We start from the raw sequence: 18,938 nt of genomic DNA on the forward strand, positions 1-18,938 counted from the left end.
ACAAAGGTACACATTGCTAGTACATTTCTGCAATTTTTATTTTGTTCTGTATTGTTTAGATGTCTCCACTCGATTATTAACTCACAATAATGGCTATGCACGGATTCTCTCTAGCCCCAAACATAGAGTGAGGCATTCAACACAAGTTTATAAATTCCCTTTATGGGGAGCCATTGTAACATTATACAAATGTTTGAAGTACAATGTCTTTTGAAATAAAAAAAATAAATTGTTCTTTGAAATAAGGCTGAATTATATATGGCACAAGCCATGTGTCCTCAGTTGTAATGGTTCTTTCACCAGCTCCACAAATATTTCAGTTAGCTCCTACTTAACTGTTAATTTCTCTGCCTATTAGTGACCTCAGGTGCTACCCATGTTACAAATGTTCTAAAGAAGTGGCACAGCTTTGTACAACGTTAGTGAAGATTATGTGCTCAGATGTCCAGGGCAGAATTTTCTCCTAGAGCAAAAACTAATGCTTCAGAATCGTTAAGGGCCAAGAAAAGGGCTACATCCTTGTAGTTTTCAGCCCTTGAACTAAAACTCTTATTTATAAGGTAAATTTCTCAGCCTTTTCTAAAATCAAATGCATCTTATTTAATTAAAATCAGAAGAGTAAACGTGAACACACAAATGATAAGGGTTATCCCTCCCCTCCTCCCTACACCTCTCCACTTCAGGCTACCTGATATATTAAACCATCTTGATTTAATATGCTGTTTTGCTATGGCAGCAGCTATCAACACCTAGGCTATGACCTCGACCTCTTAGCTTAAAGGTTTCCTCAGAATGTTGAAAAAAAAATAAAAACAAAGATAGGAAAAAACAAATATGTATTTGATTTAAAATGAGCTAGTAGCATCAGAGTTTATTTTTAATTATGGAAAAGATAAATAAGAGAAATGGGAAAGAAAGATATCCCTCTGGGCTTACTTGTAAATAGAAATGAGTAAGTGAATTTTTTGACAAAATATAAATTTACCTAAAATATAACCATTGAATGGTTACGAAGGACAGGGATTTTTTTTTTTTTTTGTCCAAGAGCCTAAGAAAACACAATTTCTGACTTACAAGGCTTGTTGAAAGGCGGCTTATCCCATAATCGACAGCTTTCAAGGAACTCATAGACCCCGACCCTCTGTAGCTGGAGGGTCTCTCTCTCTGGCTGTTATTACTCCAAATAACATGGTAAAATGCAAGTATTCATTCAAGTTAGGTTTGTTGCTACCTACATTTTTGCATGAGGGGTTAGAAACCAATTCAAAATTGAATTCTGTTTGAGAGTCAAAGCTAATAGAGGTGAATGAAGAAAATATAAACCAGTTTTGATGATCACTTACATTAAGGTTTTGTGCTCTGATTACATCCCTGCTTGCTGCCCAGCTTAACAAGGAATTGAGCTGTCATGGGAATTTTTGGCATCAGGCATCATAGAGTCGGATCAAGACATAAAATGTCAGGTTGAATCTGTAAGCCTTTTAAGAGTCTGCAATCATTGAACCTGAAAAATAGGATGACTGAATCCTGAATCTTTCTCTTTTTATTTTTGTTTATATGATGTATTTTAAGAGATAGGGTCTAGTTTTATTCCCCAGGCTGAAGTGCAGTGGTGTAATCATAGCTCACTCTAACCTTGAACTCCTGGGTTCAAGCGATCCTTCTGTCTCAGCCTCCTGAGTAGCTGGGATTACAGGTGCATGCCACTGTGCCTGGCTCATTTTATTTTTATTTTATTTTTTGTAAAGACTGGGTCTCGCTATGTTGCTCAGGCTGGTCTCAAACTCCTGGGCTCAAGCAATCCTCCCAGTGTGGCTTCCCAAAGCACTGGAATTATAGGCATGAGCCACTATGCCCAGTCCAAATCTTTATATTTTAATAAATGGGATTCTATTATAAAATAATCACTTTGTCTTGGCTATTTATGACTACTTGGGTATTCACAAGAGGCAAAAGGATTATTCATTTATTAAGCCATTAACAGATATTTATTGAGCACCTAGTAAATACCAGACACTATTCTGGGGATATTAGTGAACAACAGAAAAGGTGATAAAAGCTCCAATGGGTTTACATCTGGTAGTAGAGGAAGGAGAAAGATAATCAGTAATAAACACTGTCATGCATTTTATACAGACGTTTTGGTCAACGATGGACCGCATATACGATGGTGGTCCCATAAGATTATGATAGAGTTGAAAAATTTCTACTGCCTCGTGATGTCATAGTGCGACGCATTACCCATGCGCTTGTGGTGATGCTGGTGCAAACAAACCTCCTGTGCTGCCAGGATTATTAAGTACATAATACTTGATAATAAATGGCTGTTACTGGTATATGGATTTACTATACTATTTATTGTTATTTTTTGAGTATACTCCTTCCACTTATAAAAAACAAGTTAATTAACTGTAAAACAGCCTTGTGCAGGTCCTTCAGGAAGTATTTCAGAAGAAGGCACTGTCACCTGAGGAGGTGACAGCTCCATGTGTGTTACTGCCCCTGAAGGCCTTCCAGTGGGATAAAAGGTGGAGGCGAAAGACAGTGATGTTGCTGGTCCCGACCTTGTGTAGGTCTAGGCCAATGTTTTGTTTGTGTCTCAGTTTTTAACTAAAAAGTTTAAGAAGTGAAAAGAAAAAATTTTAATAGAATAAAAGCTTGTAGAATAGAGTATAAAGAAAGGATTTACTTTAAATACTATAAAGAAAGAGTATAAAGTATTTTTGTACAGCTGTACAATGTTTTTGGGTTAAATGTTATAACAAAAGAGTCAATACTTTTTAAAAAGTTTAGAAGTTTACAAAGTAAAAGAGTTATAAGGCTAATTTTATAAATTTAGGGTAGCCTAATTGTACAGTGTTTACAAAGTCTACAGTAGTGTCCAGTCATGTCCTAGGCCTTCACATCCACTCACTGACTCACCCAGAGCAACTATGAGCCCTGCAAACTCCATTCATGGTAAATGCCTTATACAGGTGTACCATTAAAAAAATCTTTCATACCATATTTTTACTGTACTTTTTTATGTTTACATATGTTTAGATTCGGAGATATGATTATGTTACATTTGTCTATGGTATTCAATACAGTAACATTCCATACATATTTGCAGCCTGGGAGCACTAGGTTACACCACACAACCTAGGTGTGTGGTAGGCTGTGCCATCTAGGTTTGTCTAAGTGCATTCTGTGTTGTGCACACAATGATAAAATTGTCTAACACCAATTAAGCAACACATGACTGTGTACTAATTAAATAAGGAAAGTATTTAGTATTTGAGAAGATGACAAATGCAATTTTAAAAAGTAGTGCAAATAAAGGGGTTCAGGAATTCCAGGGCAAAGGGTTTCGTGATTTTATATAAGGTGGTCAGGGGAGGCTTCCTTGAGAAAGTGACTGAGCAAATAGTGGCAGTTCGTGAGGGAGGTCACGACACAGCTATCTAGGGGAAGAGGGCTCCCAGGGAGCCAGGGAGGAGTAGAAGGAGAGGGAAGAATGGCAGCTGTTAGTCTAGGGCTGGGGGAATCTTGACAATGAGGCTCTTGAAGACCACCATGGAGATTCTGGCTTTACTCTGCGCCAGTGCGGCTTATTGCTGTTACTTATCAGGAGTTCTGAGGCGTGGACATTTAGTAACTGTTGGTGTTGAGAAGAGGCATGGGTGAAAAAATATCAGAAAATACCTGGTTATGATATGTGCTGCCATTTGTCATTCCTCTTTGGAAACTCATTTTGATTCCCCATGTGCCGTGTTTAAAAAATAATGAAATTAAGATGGGCTTCAAATAGGTTACAAAGTGGAAAGGCATTTTGGTTGGGCAAAACACACTGAGGTTGGTCCATCCGCCCTCTGTCTCTGTTGCCCGCATCGGGACAGGCAGCTAGGCTGGCAGCCATGGCTCTGCATCTCTTCTGTGCTGGCCGCTGTTTCAAGCTGCAGCTCCAAGGTCCATGGGCAGTTAGCGGCTGTCCTTTAGACAGATGTTAAGTTGGAAGGAAATATCACCTTCATTCTGTTTAGAAATGAAATTCTCCCCAGTCTTTGAGGAAAATTTTTTTTGACATAATTAATGTGAGTGATTCATACTCTAAGATTCTTTTTCTAAAACAATAAAAAGTACATTTACTGCTGTAGACTGCTGCCACTAAAATGAAATCTCGTTCAGAGGGCAAAGGGATAGATTTTTTTTTCCTTATACTGTTACGCTTATTTATACTATTATTCACATATTTTTAGAAACTCCTTAGTAAAAAAATAAGTATAATTGTATAAGAAAGGTAATCATTGATACGTGACCTTCAAGGTTGAAGACAACTAAGTGACTGAAAACCTCAGGCTTTAGATGAGAAAACGATCTCACTGGATGTGCACTAGGACTCACAGAAAAGAACACATTAATAAACTTTTTAAAAGAACCTACACATTGTAGATGAATAAACAGGAAACAATTACTCTTGTTGTTTACCCATCAAGTAGTGGAAAAAGAAACTTGGTTAAATTGAAGAGGAAAAGATCAAAGGAACTGAGAACCATAAATTTGCTCTGTAAAATAATGCGAGTAACATAAGTTGCATTATAGCAGAGCTAGATACGGCATACATTTTATGTAACGCCCCGTGGTGCATCCGTCCACCCAGACAATCAACAAGTATTTTCTAAGTACCTGCTATGTGTCATTCACTGATGTGGGACCTAGAGAAAATGCGTCCTTAGGGAAAAAGTAGACAACCTACAAACTCTGGGTGCAGGATTAGTTGTTAGAAACCCAACATTCAGTAAACGGTTCACAAAGTAGGCTTCTGTTAAAAACTTACTTTCAAAATTGATTGCTTCTTTACAGAGCACATTCTACCCTGATTATGGCCCTTAGCTAATCAAAATAGTTTTAAATTCTAAATGCTACTAACATATAAAATTAAGGCAGACCTTAAAGATATAAAAGTTAGCCTTTTTTGATTACAATTAACATTATAACAAAAAGCATATAACTCAATAATTTGCTACTTCTACTGAGGCCATCCTAATATTTTATACGATGTGTCAATATTGTGAGTACATAGCCTTATTCAATTAAATTTTGAGTTGGTTACAGAAATTGAGTGTTTGTGATCTCCAACCATAGTGATCATGTTTCCAGAACCCTCAAATCAGGTCAGCTTGCCTGAGACAGTATAACACGATGTAGGAATTGTGTTTATGTAAGAAAAATCTAACCCTTACATTTACTCAGAATGTACAATCAACATTAATTGGAGAAATCATGACAAAGGCACTCCAGGTTGAATAGTGAATATTCATACAGCTCAAGATTTCTTTTTACCAGAGTAAGTGGGCATGAAAGGTGTGGATTTTAAATGTCAGGAAATGGAAGCTACAGAAAAATTCCTAGGAAAAAAAATTAGTAATGAAGGAATGAAAAAACAGTATCAGATACAAAACTAATTCTTCTGCATACAGTACATGATTTATTACAATGTTGAGAAGAAAAAAGAAAGTTTCCACCTGTTTTCCCATCTATCCTCTATAAGTCCTGGAAAAAACAAAAGGTGCATCTCATATGCTAACTCTAGCTGATTTTGGTCCAGCTGCCTGCAGGTCTGTCTAGAGGGGCTGGCTTCTCAGCCTGTATCTGGGATTTAGTGGCAATATCTGTTGAAGATTTGGGGATGGGGTGGCAGTTTATATGCCCCATGTTTGATACCCCTGGTCTAGACCAATCAAAATCACGTTTACCCTACGAAGCTTTCCTTGATGAGTAGAACACAAGCTGAACTTCTGCCTTCTAATTCCCTGCATAAGAGTTCTGGGCTGAGTGCCTTGCACCAGAATGCATGCAATCTTTAGCCTCTTCTTGCACTGTGCACTGTTTCTACCAGGAGAGAATGCTGGTGTGTAGGAGACTGGAGCTCACCTCCTCCACTGATGACTCTTTGTTTTCACTGAACTCAATGGGGTTCTGAACCTTCTGCCAAAGTGAGGACAGGAAAGGGGGTGGTGTTACCAAGCAGCAGCAAATTCATGGATTTTGCTCTCTGGCAGGCTAATTTGGGGGTGGAAGGGTGGGTGGGCCACATGGAACAGGCAAACAACACCAGACTGTCTCCAGTTCAAAGCTATTTCCCCCTCCTCATATTTTTTTGGTTAAATAGTTATGCGTTGCAAATCTCCAGGATGAAGATTAAACTAATTGTTCCTTCATGGCTCAATGTCAGAGTCTTTATTTCACTGTATCACTTACTTTCCAGAGGAAGGGAGAAGGCACTAGCCTACATGCCAGGGCAGGTCGGCTCCTGCTCTCACATCATTTCTCTCAACCCTTGTGACTTTGCTCAAGTCCTCCCTCACTATTTTTATTTTCCTTCTGCTTCCTACAAGTCTCTGAACTTAAGGAAAAGGAAAGCAAAGCTGAGAATGTGATTGATATTTAATGGCGCCTCTTCTGGGAGACAGCACTGAACTTGGTATTCTATAATATTTTCTCCTGTCATGAGAAGGTAGACACATTTTTTCCCATTTTACAGACATGGCATCTGAAGCTCAGAGTTAAGGAACTTGCCTATAGTCACATAGATAATAAGATACATACTCAAAAGCCTGTGTTCATTCTATTTATCCTTGTCTCTTGAACTTTCTGTGCCGGTTTCTCTGTAAAATGGGCTATCAACTACCTCCCAGATGGCTTAATAGTGCTGCTGCTCATTTCATCCTTTTGATCATGACTGGGCATTTATAAAACACATAGCATTATTATAATGTGCCATTGACATAAAAAGTGCTTGCCGATTGATTAATTGATTAGGGGAACTGAAATAAATGAGTCATATAAAAACAACATCATTCCTTAACATTGAAAACAAAAGTGCATACAATCTGGATATATAATCAGATAATTTCAATAAATGAGAAATCACGTGTCACACAGCAGCGTTTAAGCCTGACCTGCCAAGGTATCAACTCAACCTCGCTCTCCTGTCACATGGTACAATATATGAAGTGCTGTACTGTAGAAGAGAGTCTGTGTGGATGGACTCACTGGGGAGAAAGTCTATGAGGTGGGCCCTTTGTGCTGGGATCTATATCCTTCCAAAGGTTTTTTTCATGTGAGCATTCAGAAATTGTATGTAAAATAGTTTGAATGAGCTAGAGAACTTTTTTTCTAGAAAGAGAGTCAATAGCTTTCATCAAAACTAGTATAATACAGTGGTTAAGAGTTCTCAATTAGAAACTGAACTTTCTGGGTTTAAATCCCAGCAACTTCACTTACTAGCTGTGATGCCTCGAGTGAGTTAATAAATCCCTGAATGTCTCAGTTTTCTCATCTGTAAAGTGGGGATAATAATAGTACTGATCTCACAGGGTTGCTGGGAGGATGAATGAATTCTTGTATGTGAAGCATCTGACACAGAATTTGTGTTCAAAGCTGCCACTACCAAATTCATGACCATGACAAGTTCTCAAAGTCATCAATGATCTTAAAGATGACTTTGGTATTCTATTGTTATTCTGATTAATAATAGCTATTATTTACTAAGCACTTCTTTTAGACCTTACATAAATTTCCTTAGAAAGTACTAAGCACCTTATATGCATTATTTCCTTAATTCTTACAAATATCCTATGAAGTGGGCAGTATTATTAATCTTATTTTACACTCGATTAAGCCTTGACTGAGGCTTAAAGAGTTAAGTAATTTGCTCGGGGCTACATGGATAATAAATGCAAAGCCAGAATGACTTACTCTAGAGCACAATTTCTTAATCAGTAAGGAACAAAATCCTTGTAGTTAAAAGACACCTTCTCAAGATAAGCCAGAAGGCATTATTGGCTCACCAAAAACCAAAAATAAAGGAATCCATGGCAGCATAAAAGATCACATCAAGGATTAAACCATGGCATTTGTCTTCTCACCTCCACAAAAGCCATGGGAGCCACAGGTTTTAAGGTACCTGGCGAGCACAGCACATATGCAGATGTGTCAGACAGTGCTCCGGGTGGGATTTGGAAGGAATGGAGATGTCCATATCTGAGATCCTAGGAAGGGTGAGCAAGCCAGAAGACCTGGAAATGGAGGCCAGAGGAATGTGGACTGCAGAAGACCACATCTTCAATCAGGAAACTGAAGTGAAGACAGGCAAGGGCTTGAACCACAAGAACCATTTCAGCTTCTGGTTGCTGCTAGATGTTGTTTTCTCAGACTGTTCAATATTTCTGGTATTAGCTCTCAGTGCCTGCTGCATGGAGGGTGCTCAACATATATTTGGTGAAATGATTTGAAGGGGGAGTTAGAAACAAAGTCAATTATCCATGATGCACAATGAAGTGTGCCATTGTGAATGTTAGCCTTCAATAGGTCTCCCAAAGAGTACCATATGTATGCAGGGGATGTTGGTGGTACTCAAAACAATTTAGGGATGCTTCCTTCTGGAATTATCTGCAAAACCAGTTCATAGGCATCACAAAAATTAACACACTTTCCCAGCTTGATGCTTAGGGTAATTAATGGGTAATTAATTACTGGTCTTGGTTCTAAATTACTTTTGGAAATTTGAGTTATTTATTACTATTTTTTTTTTTTGTGAGATGGAGTCTCGCTCTGTCGCCCAGGCTGGAGTGCAGTGGCCGGATCTCAGCTCACTGCAAGCTCTGCCTCCCAGGTTTACGCCATTCTCCTGCCTCAGCCTCTCGAGTAGCTGGGACTACAGGCATCCGCCACCTCGCCTGGCTAGTTTTTTGTATTTTTTTTTTTTCACTATTAATGATATTCTTTAAAATGTGCTCTAGCATCTATAGCAATGAGACAATCTTTACATGTAGCTTCTATTATAAGTACTTGACATACATTAAATCATTCAACCCTCAAAATAGCCCAATGAAGTAGGTATGGGAGTCACCCCATTAATAGATGAAGAAACCAAGGCACTGGGTTTGCAACATACCAAACCTCATCAACTAAAAGGAGGTAGAACCCACTTATTTGAGTAATTGGGACATCATTGGAATAAGTCTCATTTCTATTTCCCTCAAATTCTCTTAAAGGGAATTGTATCCAATTCAATTCAATTCAATTGTATGTTGAATTCTGACTTTTGTGTGTGTGTGTGTGTGTCTGTGTATGTGTGTGTGAAGGCATATTTCCTTATAATTCATTCCTGCACTGATTATTTTATTTAGCCTTCTTCAAAAAATTACTTTACTCTTTAAGAACAAAGCCATTTCTTGTATGATATAATGGAGGTTTGCTTCTACCCTAAATGTAGGGAGTGCGGTGTAAAGCAAGCAAACTACTGTTCGTGTTGCACCTGTCTCTATCTCCTCCTTTAGGGAGAGTGGTCTTTACACTGCACTAGCAGAAAGAGATGACCGTGGCAACAACCACCCTGTAAGGTAGCTGTTTGTTCCATTTCAGACAGAAAGAAACCGAGACTTTCACAGAGGTTTAAGTACCTTACCTAAGCAGTACTGCTAGCAAGAGGCTGAGGTCAGGGCTGTCACTTTTCCCACTGTACCTCAGTTCCTTCAGGGGGTATATACAAAGTTTCTATTTGTGTTTAAAGAAAATCAACCACAATTGTCCAAAATGGAGAAAACTAACTTAAAAGTAGTTCCTCTAAAAGGCGGATCAGATTTGGCTCAGAATTAAAGTCTGATACAGGCAAGAGAACTCCAAGCTGCTTTAACTGAATTCTAACCTCGAGATGTAGATACATTCTAATCCAGGACACGAAAACACAGTATGCTCTTAGGTTAGGAGGCTGAACATGGGGAAGCAGAGCATGACCCTTGAAAAAGGAGAAGTGTTTTTTAAAAAAGAATCCAGGTTAAGTAATGAAGAAACAAACAATTGCAGAGTACCAATTACACATCATGTACTGTTATTAGGATCTTCTGCACAAAAAGTCCTTAAGGATTCTTATCATCCTTCCTTTACAGTGGCAGAAATGGGGGATCAGAACAGTTATGGGGCTTGTCTAAGGTTACACAGGCAGAAAGTGGTCGACTTGGGCTGGGACCCAGGACAATCTGAATCCATGTGACATGTGCTTTCTGTTACTACACACCTGCTTGTGATTAATCCAAAATTCTAGAACAAAATATTTAAACAGATGGCCAGAAAGCACTTGGAAAAGAAGGTGATAACCCTAGGTGCCAGCGCAAAGAAACAGGGCAAACTGAACCTATCACTCTCCCTCATAGGGTTTCCTGGCCTGGTAGATCCAGGCAAGGCCATAGACACCCCAGATCTCTCAAATGCAGTAATGTTTTGAAAAAAATGAATGAAAATATGTGCCCAGGATTAGGGCACAGTTAGGAGAATCATTGTGTGGTGAACAAAGGAGGCTGAAGGGTATTATTAGTGGATGGTTGTAAAACTGGAAGGTGGTAACATGCCACGGTTCTCTGTCCTTGGCCTGGTCCCATTCACGTATTTGTTCACTCACTCACTCACTCACTCACTCACTCACTCACTCACTCACTTACAAGCATTAATTGAATGGCAATGATATACTAGGGCTTACGTCAAGAACAGGGAATTTGGGATGGACACCAAAATGTGCCACGCAGAATCTTCTTCAGAAGGGTTCCTTGCACCAGCTGCTGGAAGGGCTATCGGCAGCCTTCAATTGTCAGCACCTCAGGATCTGCCTCAACTGCAGAGTGCTACCTAACCCAAGGGCATGCCCCTTCCTAGTGTGGCCCACATCAGAGCACTGATTGATTGAGCAGTATCAAGGTTATTCATCTTAACCAAACTCACACTAACTCTGAAGGCTCCTACTAGTTCCCGAGTTTCCCTGGGATCAGCACAGCCTGTTGTTGGTTGTGTAAAAAAGCTCAACTTCTCCCTCTGCCCACCCCACACCACAGGTATTAAGTCCAAGGTCACTCCTTAATAAACATCCTGCACACTAATCTTGGAGTTGGAGTCATTCTGCTTCATGGAAAATTCACTGGTAAAAGAAGGGGCTTTATCCTTTGTTCATCCTTTAAAGAGTACAACTATAATCAAGGACAAAAACTATTTGGTTTAATAAAAGGAAGATTTTTCTTTCAACAGTGGAACAGTCTGCCTCAAAAAACAGTGAACCTGCATAAGCAGAGGGACGCTGTACTGTTGTTGGAGTGTCTCTGTTCACCCTGCTGTTAGCTAACAAGCAGCACAGTATCACTAGTATTTATAAATTAGTGATTAGAAAATTATTTTAGAACATTCTGGATTCAATAGGCACTGGAAATAACTTTAAACATATATGGGAAGAAATCCCATTTCCTAATGAACTCCCTGAAATAATTTGAGATTACTTAATTCTAACCTTAAGATGCAGATACAATATAATTCAGGACAGAGTGGCAGAAACTAACTGTCAAAGTCCACCAATGGCCATTTGTTCTTTTGTCTTTTACTAATAAAACCCTGAATGTTAGCTGGCTACATGTTTATCTAGCAAAACACTACATTTTCCAGACTCCCTTGCAGCGAATGTGTCCATGTGATTAAACTGTGGTAGTGGGATCTGGGTGGTAGTGATGCGTGCAACTTCTGAGTTAAACTCTTAAAGAAAACCTCTTTCTTTTTATTTCTTCTTTCCTCCATCCCAAGGCTGGTACATGGAAGTACTTGTGGTGGTAAGGCAGCAGTGCCGCTCTAGGAAAGGGGAAGCAATAATGCAGAAAATTCCTGGGTTTTTGAGTGACCACTGGAGTAAGACTCTTTTACTTCTGGACTGCCTATCAGCTTTGACTTTTATGTGGGAGAGAAAGAAACCACCTATTTAGTTTAAGCCATTATTATTTTGGTCTCTGTTAAAAACAGCTTAGCAAATATTCTAACTTACACAGATACCAAATCAACATCTCAAACCTGGGTGATGTTCATTCTTTGCCCTGTAAGCATGGTATCTTATCAGCAGACTGGAACGTGATAAGAATAAGAACTATTACCTTTACCTGTGAGTTAACTCCTGTATTATCCTTCTGCCTTTTTGGTGTTCTGCCCTACATTATATTTTATTTCTATATAAAAATCAAGGGCTAAGGTAAAATCTGGACTACAATTATGTTTATTTGTCTAACTATACAGTAGGATTGTTGCCAGCAATTAAAATCTTGATTTGTCTTGCTGCTGAGACTTTGTCTTGAGAAGTAATTTTCAGATAAGTTTATATTGTATATACACATAATTATATGATTCATTCATTTCTCCCATTTCATTCATTAATTTGACTGTCCAATATATATAGCAAAACTATTCAAGTAAAAAAAAGACCAATTCATGATAAAAGAGATCAAATTAGTTATAGTTCATGGATACATATTAACAAATAAATGAAAAGAATAAGTGAGGCACAACTTTATCTTAAAAACTTCAAAAGAAACATAAATCAGAAGTCCAATGTAAATCATTGTTATGAATAATTTATTATTTGACATTTCCTCATTTCTATTAATGTAATGATTTATGCTTTTGTAGTATAAAAACCATAGCTTAAATAAAACATTCTGATATATCATTAACTGGTGTAGACCCTATTTCTTTTTTAGTACCTGAAGAAAATATAGATGTATAATTGTCTGCTCTTTGGGCTGGAAACATGTAAAGTCCAAAATCATTGTCATTTTTATCATGGCACCAGCTGGATTTCAGGTTATTTCTACTTATCTAGCTCTGGAGAGGAAGTGCTACATATGTCATTTATAAAATATATGTACATGATTGGGCGCGGTGGCTCATGCCTGTAATCCTGGCACTTTGGGAGGCCGAGATGGATGGATCACCTGAGGTCAGGAGTTCGAGACCAGCCTGGCCAATGTGGTGAAACATTGTCTCTACTGAAAATACAAAAAGTAGCCAGGCATGGTGGTGAATGCTTGTAATCCCATCTACTCGGGAGGCTGAGGCTGGAGAATCGCTTGAACCCGGGAGGTGGAGGTTGCAGTGAGCAGAGATTGTACCACTGCTCTCCAGCCTGAGCAACAGAACAAGACTTTGTCTAAACAACAACAACAACAACAACACCACTATCTATATCTATATCTATCCGTATCTACCCATGGGTTATCAAGGAGAGGGCAAGGATTCTAAAGCCAAGAATATGTTTTCAGTTACAACCTCTCTTTAAACTTATGTGCATCCAGAAACATGCTCACTCTTTCCTAAAGTAATGAAAACAGCTTACTCTTCCACACCAAGTATAAAAAATTATAAATATTTAGGAATCACAGGAATAGGAGATCCAGGTTCTCACATCATAGAGAACAAAGTGGAGGTGTGGGTGCTGGGAACGGGAGCTGAGGGTCCCTTGGTCTGTGGTGTTGTTGATTTGCAGAAACAGAGTAACTCCGAGGTCACTCTCTCTGGGTGTCTCCATCTAGTTTTCACTCTGCTTCCCTTAACACTTTTTCTTCAGAATCTTAACCACACCATGTCAATATATTTCCTTAAAAACAGATGTTGAAAAGAGCTCAGAGTAAACCACCACTTTTTGCTGCATCCTCAGCAATGTATCTGGCTGGAGGAATAGCTACCAGGTAACTTAGCCATGCATATTCTATTCAACAGAGGGAATCTCTTCTTTCCTGGATTCAGCTACATTCCGGCAAACATCCACTATGTTTCTGGGACTCTGCCAGTACATTTGCTTTCACATAAATTTCTTCACTTAATCCTCTGAACTTGCCTTCTTTTACTTACCCCAGGTAGCTTCCAAAGGGCCAGTTTATTATACAGAGAATAAACTCAGAGAAGTGAATAAAATAAACTGCACAGACATGGCTATAAACAGGTTTTAGACACTTAAGGAGATTTTTAGTAAAAAATATTATTCAGTAAGTGAAAAATAATTTGAAAGATGCCACTGAAAAGTGAAAGAGTGTGCATTTAAAATACCACCATTACTAGAACTCACAGGCCAATATGTAACTATAAAATCTGCACCTTCCATTGCAGAAGGAAAAGAAAACTAATACATTTCATGCTTCCCTTTTCAAGAAGACATCTTAAAGTAGCAGGGGAGTATATGAGTAAAAATTGCTTTAAATATTGTTTACTGTGGTTAGTTACTCTTAGCAATCATTTTGGTTGTCACCAACAGCAGCGATCAAGTCCGTTATAAGCATTAAACACTAAAGAAAGCATCATGATAGACATTTTTCATGCCGGTGAGGCAAAAGTTTATTCTCAAAAGACGGATGATTACAACTCATTTAGAAAGGTTAGTTGAGATGTTTCCTGAAGCATCTTGAAAATGGTTCAGCGTTTATTAACTGCCCTGTTCAAGGGGAATGCTGTACAGAGATCTCATCTCTCTAAAGAAGATGCCAAGAACATATTAGCTGCCAGTTTGAGAGCCTTCATCTGTTCCTCACAACCATTTTTAGAAAACAATGGTGGCATTTATCAAACAGAGAAAAGACTGTAAATGTTGGAACCCAGAATTCAGCAATTAAAGACATTTAGTAGCTGGGAATTGGGGAATGGAAGCGCAAATTGTGCAAAAATACCTCTTTTTTAACCCCAAGTCTTAGTTTGTCTACAGGAAAATACCTATTTGAATAATATAAATGGAACAATTACTCATATCTGAGGTACCTTAAAGATAAGATTATTTAAGTCAACTTGATAATACAATAGAATGAAGGATATAAGTCTTAAGTTCGATTTAGACCATGATTTTGATTAATTTTTGGTTTTAGAGCATAGCAATACAAAAAATAACCAGTTTCCTTCCATGTATTTTCACGTGGTGTATCATAGAAAAGGAAACTAAGATGGGTTTTTAAAAATCACTGTTAGCAAATCTGTGAACTTCATGTTGTTTCTAGTTGCTAAGTCTGCATTAGAGATAAGTCTGGATAATCTTTATTATTTTTTCTTTTTAAAATGCTTGCAGGAAAATAAGTCAAAAGAAAATGTGGTTCCATGTGTTTTTCACCATTTTGAAAAGCACAAGGACTGCAATATAAAATAAGTACAACTTTCTCAAGCTAGAATGAGCTTGTTAAGGTCTATAGAATTCATTACATGGTGACCATATGCAGGCTTCAATTTAAGGAGTTTCTGATTGACTTAATGCATACAGGCAGAACATAGCTCTGTTCAATCTCACTAAAGTTCAACACACACACACACAACACTCACCACTGGTGATGGGGAAAGTGCGATGTTGCCTATTGATGCCTTCAATTCATCTACAGTTGCAGCATTCTTAAGAATGTCTTTAGATTGCAATGGTTTAATCTTGATATTAAATTTCTTATGTGATTCTTCTTCTTCTTCCGATTCACTCGAAGAATAAAAGTGCTTTCCTTTGGTAGGTAGAACACAGTTAAAGATACATAACTCTTTCTTCTACTGGGAGGCAACCACTCTAAGACAAGAGTGTTTGCATATAGAGACAGCAAAAGTATCCTTAGATGGCAGAAAATCAAAGCAAAACATACAAAAGTAAAGGAGGAAAGGGTTAGAACTTATTCACCTTTCCTCAGAACATGATCAAGGATGGTGAATTTCACGAAGCAATGGTTCCAATATGCTACATTTTTGCAGCGGTCGACCATTTGTTGTGTCATACTCTGCACACACAGACAAGCACATGTGAGCTGACTCATCTACAGAGAGAGGAAGGCTGCTTTACAGATGATCCACGAGGAGTTTTAAATGCATCAGTGTGACATGCTTTGCCCAGGGATGAATTGTAGGGAGAGGACAGCAAGAGCTATTTTCTAGTTGCTATATAAATGACAGTCATATCAGGGATTAGCAGACAGCCCAGTACCCACCATTTCCACAGTTGTTTTTTCAGCACATTTTTCTCTTTCTCCTCTCTCTTTTCTATGAATAGATTAAGGCAAAATGCCTGCTTGCTAGAGCTCAGGCTGTTCTCAGTGCTGTTTATTCATCTCTAATATTAGGGATAACAGGACTTGTGAAGATTAGGTTATTTCATTACTTTTGTAAAATCTGAATTTATTTTACTGTTTCTTGAGAGTGAATGAAAATTAGAATAAAAAAATAAAGAAAGGATATAGCCGGGTTCCTCGGGTCTGATGCTGTAGCCTTCTTCATCCAGCTCAGGTGAGTTCTATAAAACACAAGTGCATATGAAGTGATTATTATCCTAACAGTGATCAAGAAATTATTTTTTTTCTAGAGTCTTCTATTTAAGCATATAGAAAAGTCTTTTCTTTTAGGAGATGAAGCTTCTAACTTTTGGAAGTGAATTTTGAGCAATATGTTTAGATATTTACTCAAGGACACTTGGAGAGTCCTCCTACTGTGAAAATAAACAAGGAGGAATCAACTGTCAGTGAAAGAAAGCATTCAAACAGAATTTAACATTCATTTCCTGTAAGCAAGGACTGTGCTAAGCAACATGGGTGATAAGAAATGCAGATTACTTTTCCTCAGGGAAATTGAAATGTGTTTTGGTAGGTAAAAATTAAAAAGAAAATATAAAACACAAAACACCTGTGTTAGACAGGGTTTAAAGAAGAGGAAATTAGTGAAGTTTAAAAGAATCAGAGAGGTCTTTATGGGTCTTTCAGGACAGACAGGAGAGGGCAGAGTGGGAGCTCCTTCTGGATGGTAAGAAAGAGCCTGTTCAGAGACACCAAGATGGGAGCAGACACTGGGTGACTCAGATGGGGAAACAGAGGGGAAACAGCAACGGTGACATGGCTAGAGAAGAAGCTGCACAGTGGGAGATGGGGAGATGAGACTATGGAGGCCAAGAGGCCAGGGGAAGAGTTTGGACTTGAGGTAGCTACTGCAGCTTCTCAGCTAGGGTGGGGCATACTGAAATCAGGATCTTAAGGAGTTCTGGAAGTATGTTCCAGGATAGCCTTGGGGCTGAAGAACTGGAGAAAGAAAAACTAATTCAAAACATGTGCATCCATTCAGGCAAGATGTGCTAAGGACATGGATCGAGTTACGGTGGGATGGGATAACTCAAGGATATTTGAAAGGATGGATTGTTGGTTCTTGGTAACAGATCAGTCATAGGAGAAAAAGCAGAGGGAAGGTTAAAGAGGAATCCAAGATTTCTACCCTCAAATTGTGGGAGAGTGCTGGTACTCCAAGTTGAACTAATTCTAACAGCAGACAACTAACATTTTTTTGGAAAGAAGCAGAAAACATAAAAAGGCAGTTTGTACTGTTGGGATTAGAATGATAGCATTTGGATTCTTACTACATGGTAAGCATTGTGACCCATACTTTACCTCACTGAACCACACAACAAACATATGTGAAAAGAATTATCCCATTTATCAAGGGGGGAAATAAGATAAATCAGACACCATTTCTCAAGGAAACACACCCAGCAAATGTCAGACCTAGGTTTTGACCCCACCTGTTTCAGACTATACCCTATGTCCTAGAGGGGAGGAAGATGAAGCATTTGTAGGTGGCCCTGTTGAAGTTGAGGTTGTAGGTCTGTCCGTGGGAGAAGGCAGAGTTGGAGAGTTAGTTTGGGAGTTAATAAAGCAGTAAAAGTGCCATAACCATGGAGAGAGAAGAGGGTCTACATACCAAGGAAAAAAATACCATTAAACAAATTCATTTTTATTGTCTATATTTAAGATATACAACATGTTTTGATATGCATATACATAGTAAGATGACTACTACAGTTAAATTTACATTTCTGTTACCTTCTATGGTTGCCCTTTTTATGTGTGTGTGTATGATAAGAGCACCTAAACCGTTAGCAAAGGTTTAGTACTTTAGATATCTAGACTTCATCTCACCTTACTGCAAATTTGTACTCTTTGAGCTACTTCTTCCATTTCCTTTCTCTTTTTGTCCCTGCTGACTACTTTTCTACTGTTTCTATGTATTTAACTTCTTTTTCTTTTCTTTCTTTCTTTTTCTTTTTTTTTTTGAGACAAAGTCTCTCTGTTTCGCTCAGGCTGGAGTGCAGTGGTGCGATCTCAGCTCACTGCAACATCCGCCTCCCGGGTTCAAGCGATTCTCCTGCATCAGCCTCCCATATTTGACTTCTTTTTAGATTCTGCATATAAGCAAGATCATACAGTTTTTTTCTTTCTGTGTCTGAAACTCACCATTTTTTTGAGCATTTATTGTGGTCTTCCTCTTTTCCTCCTTCTTCAGTTCTCAGAGGTGCTTTTTTTTTTTTTTTTTTAAATACAAGTGTATTGAGGTCACTTACCTGCTAAAAACTGCCCCTGGCTTCTCACTGCATTTAGAATAAAAGCCAAGTGCCTCTGTGTAGCCAATAAGACCCAGCAGGGCTGGCTCCTGCCCCTCTCTCTAGCCTCACATTTGTAATTATCTTCCACTGATCCCCTCTCAGCCACATGTTCTCTCCTTCCCAATGTTTGTGATTTGGGTGCTGCAAGCACTGTCTCATTTCAGAGACCTCATCAATGCTGTTCCCTCTGCCTGCAATTCTCTTCCCCCAAATGTTCAGCCAGTTAGCCTCTATGTATATGTTAGGCCTTTGCTCAGAGGTCACATCCTCCCTGAAGCCTTTCCTGCCAAAATCAGGTTGACTTACCTCTATTCTCAAAACTTCTAAGAAGTAGGACCAGGGCTGAAACACCCAGATTTAATATTAGAAAAGCATTTTTTGAGCAAATACTACAGGCTAGGCAGGTTACTGAAATGTTTTGCAAATAATTAGCTCATTGAATCCTTGCAACAATGACACGCGGTCATTGACTTCTTTTTTGCTACTCGGCAAATAACTTCTCCAAGGGCACACACAGCTGATACGTGTAGGGGCTACATCAGGGGTGTCCAATCTTTTGGCTTCCCTAGGCCACACTGGAAGAAGAAAAATTATCTTGGGTCACACATAAAATACACTAACGTTAACAATAGCTGATCAGCTAAAATAAATAAATAAATCACAAAAAATCTCATAAAGTTAGACAAGCTTGCATAAGATCTTAAACTCAATTCTGACAGACTTTATT

At 38.5% G+C, this 18,938-nt stretch overlaps 1 protein-coding gene across 48 annotated transcripts in view; it reads right to left on the minus strand.

Moving 5' to 3' along the window:
* The window catches only part of SGIP1 (SH3GL interacting endocytic adaptor 1), a 215,892-nt gene that overhangs the window by 92,327 nt on the left and 104,627 nt on the right, over window positions 1-18,938 (minus strand). For all 48 annotated transcript variants that reach the window (XM_045369555.3, XM_045369551.3, XM_005543131.5 and 45 more), the window contains 2 exons: window positions 16,027-16,081; window positions 15,139-15,314 (listed from right to left, as the gene is read on the minus strand). In XM_045369555.3, the coding sequence (XP_045225490.2) occupies window positions 15,139-15,314; window positions 16,027-16,081 (231 nt within the window). The remainder of the gene's footprint in view (window positions 1-15,138; window positions 15,315-16,026; window positions 16,082-18,938) is intronic.

Source organism: Macaca fascicularis, chromosome 1 (assembly GCF_037993035.2).
Source record: "Macaca fascicularis isolate 582-1 chromosome 1, T2T-MFA8v1.1".
NCBI classification, from domain to species: Eukaryota; Metazoa; Chordata; class Mammalia; order Primates; family Cercopithecidae; genus Macaca; species Macaca fascicularis.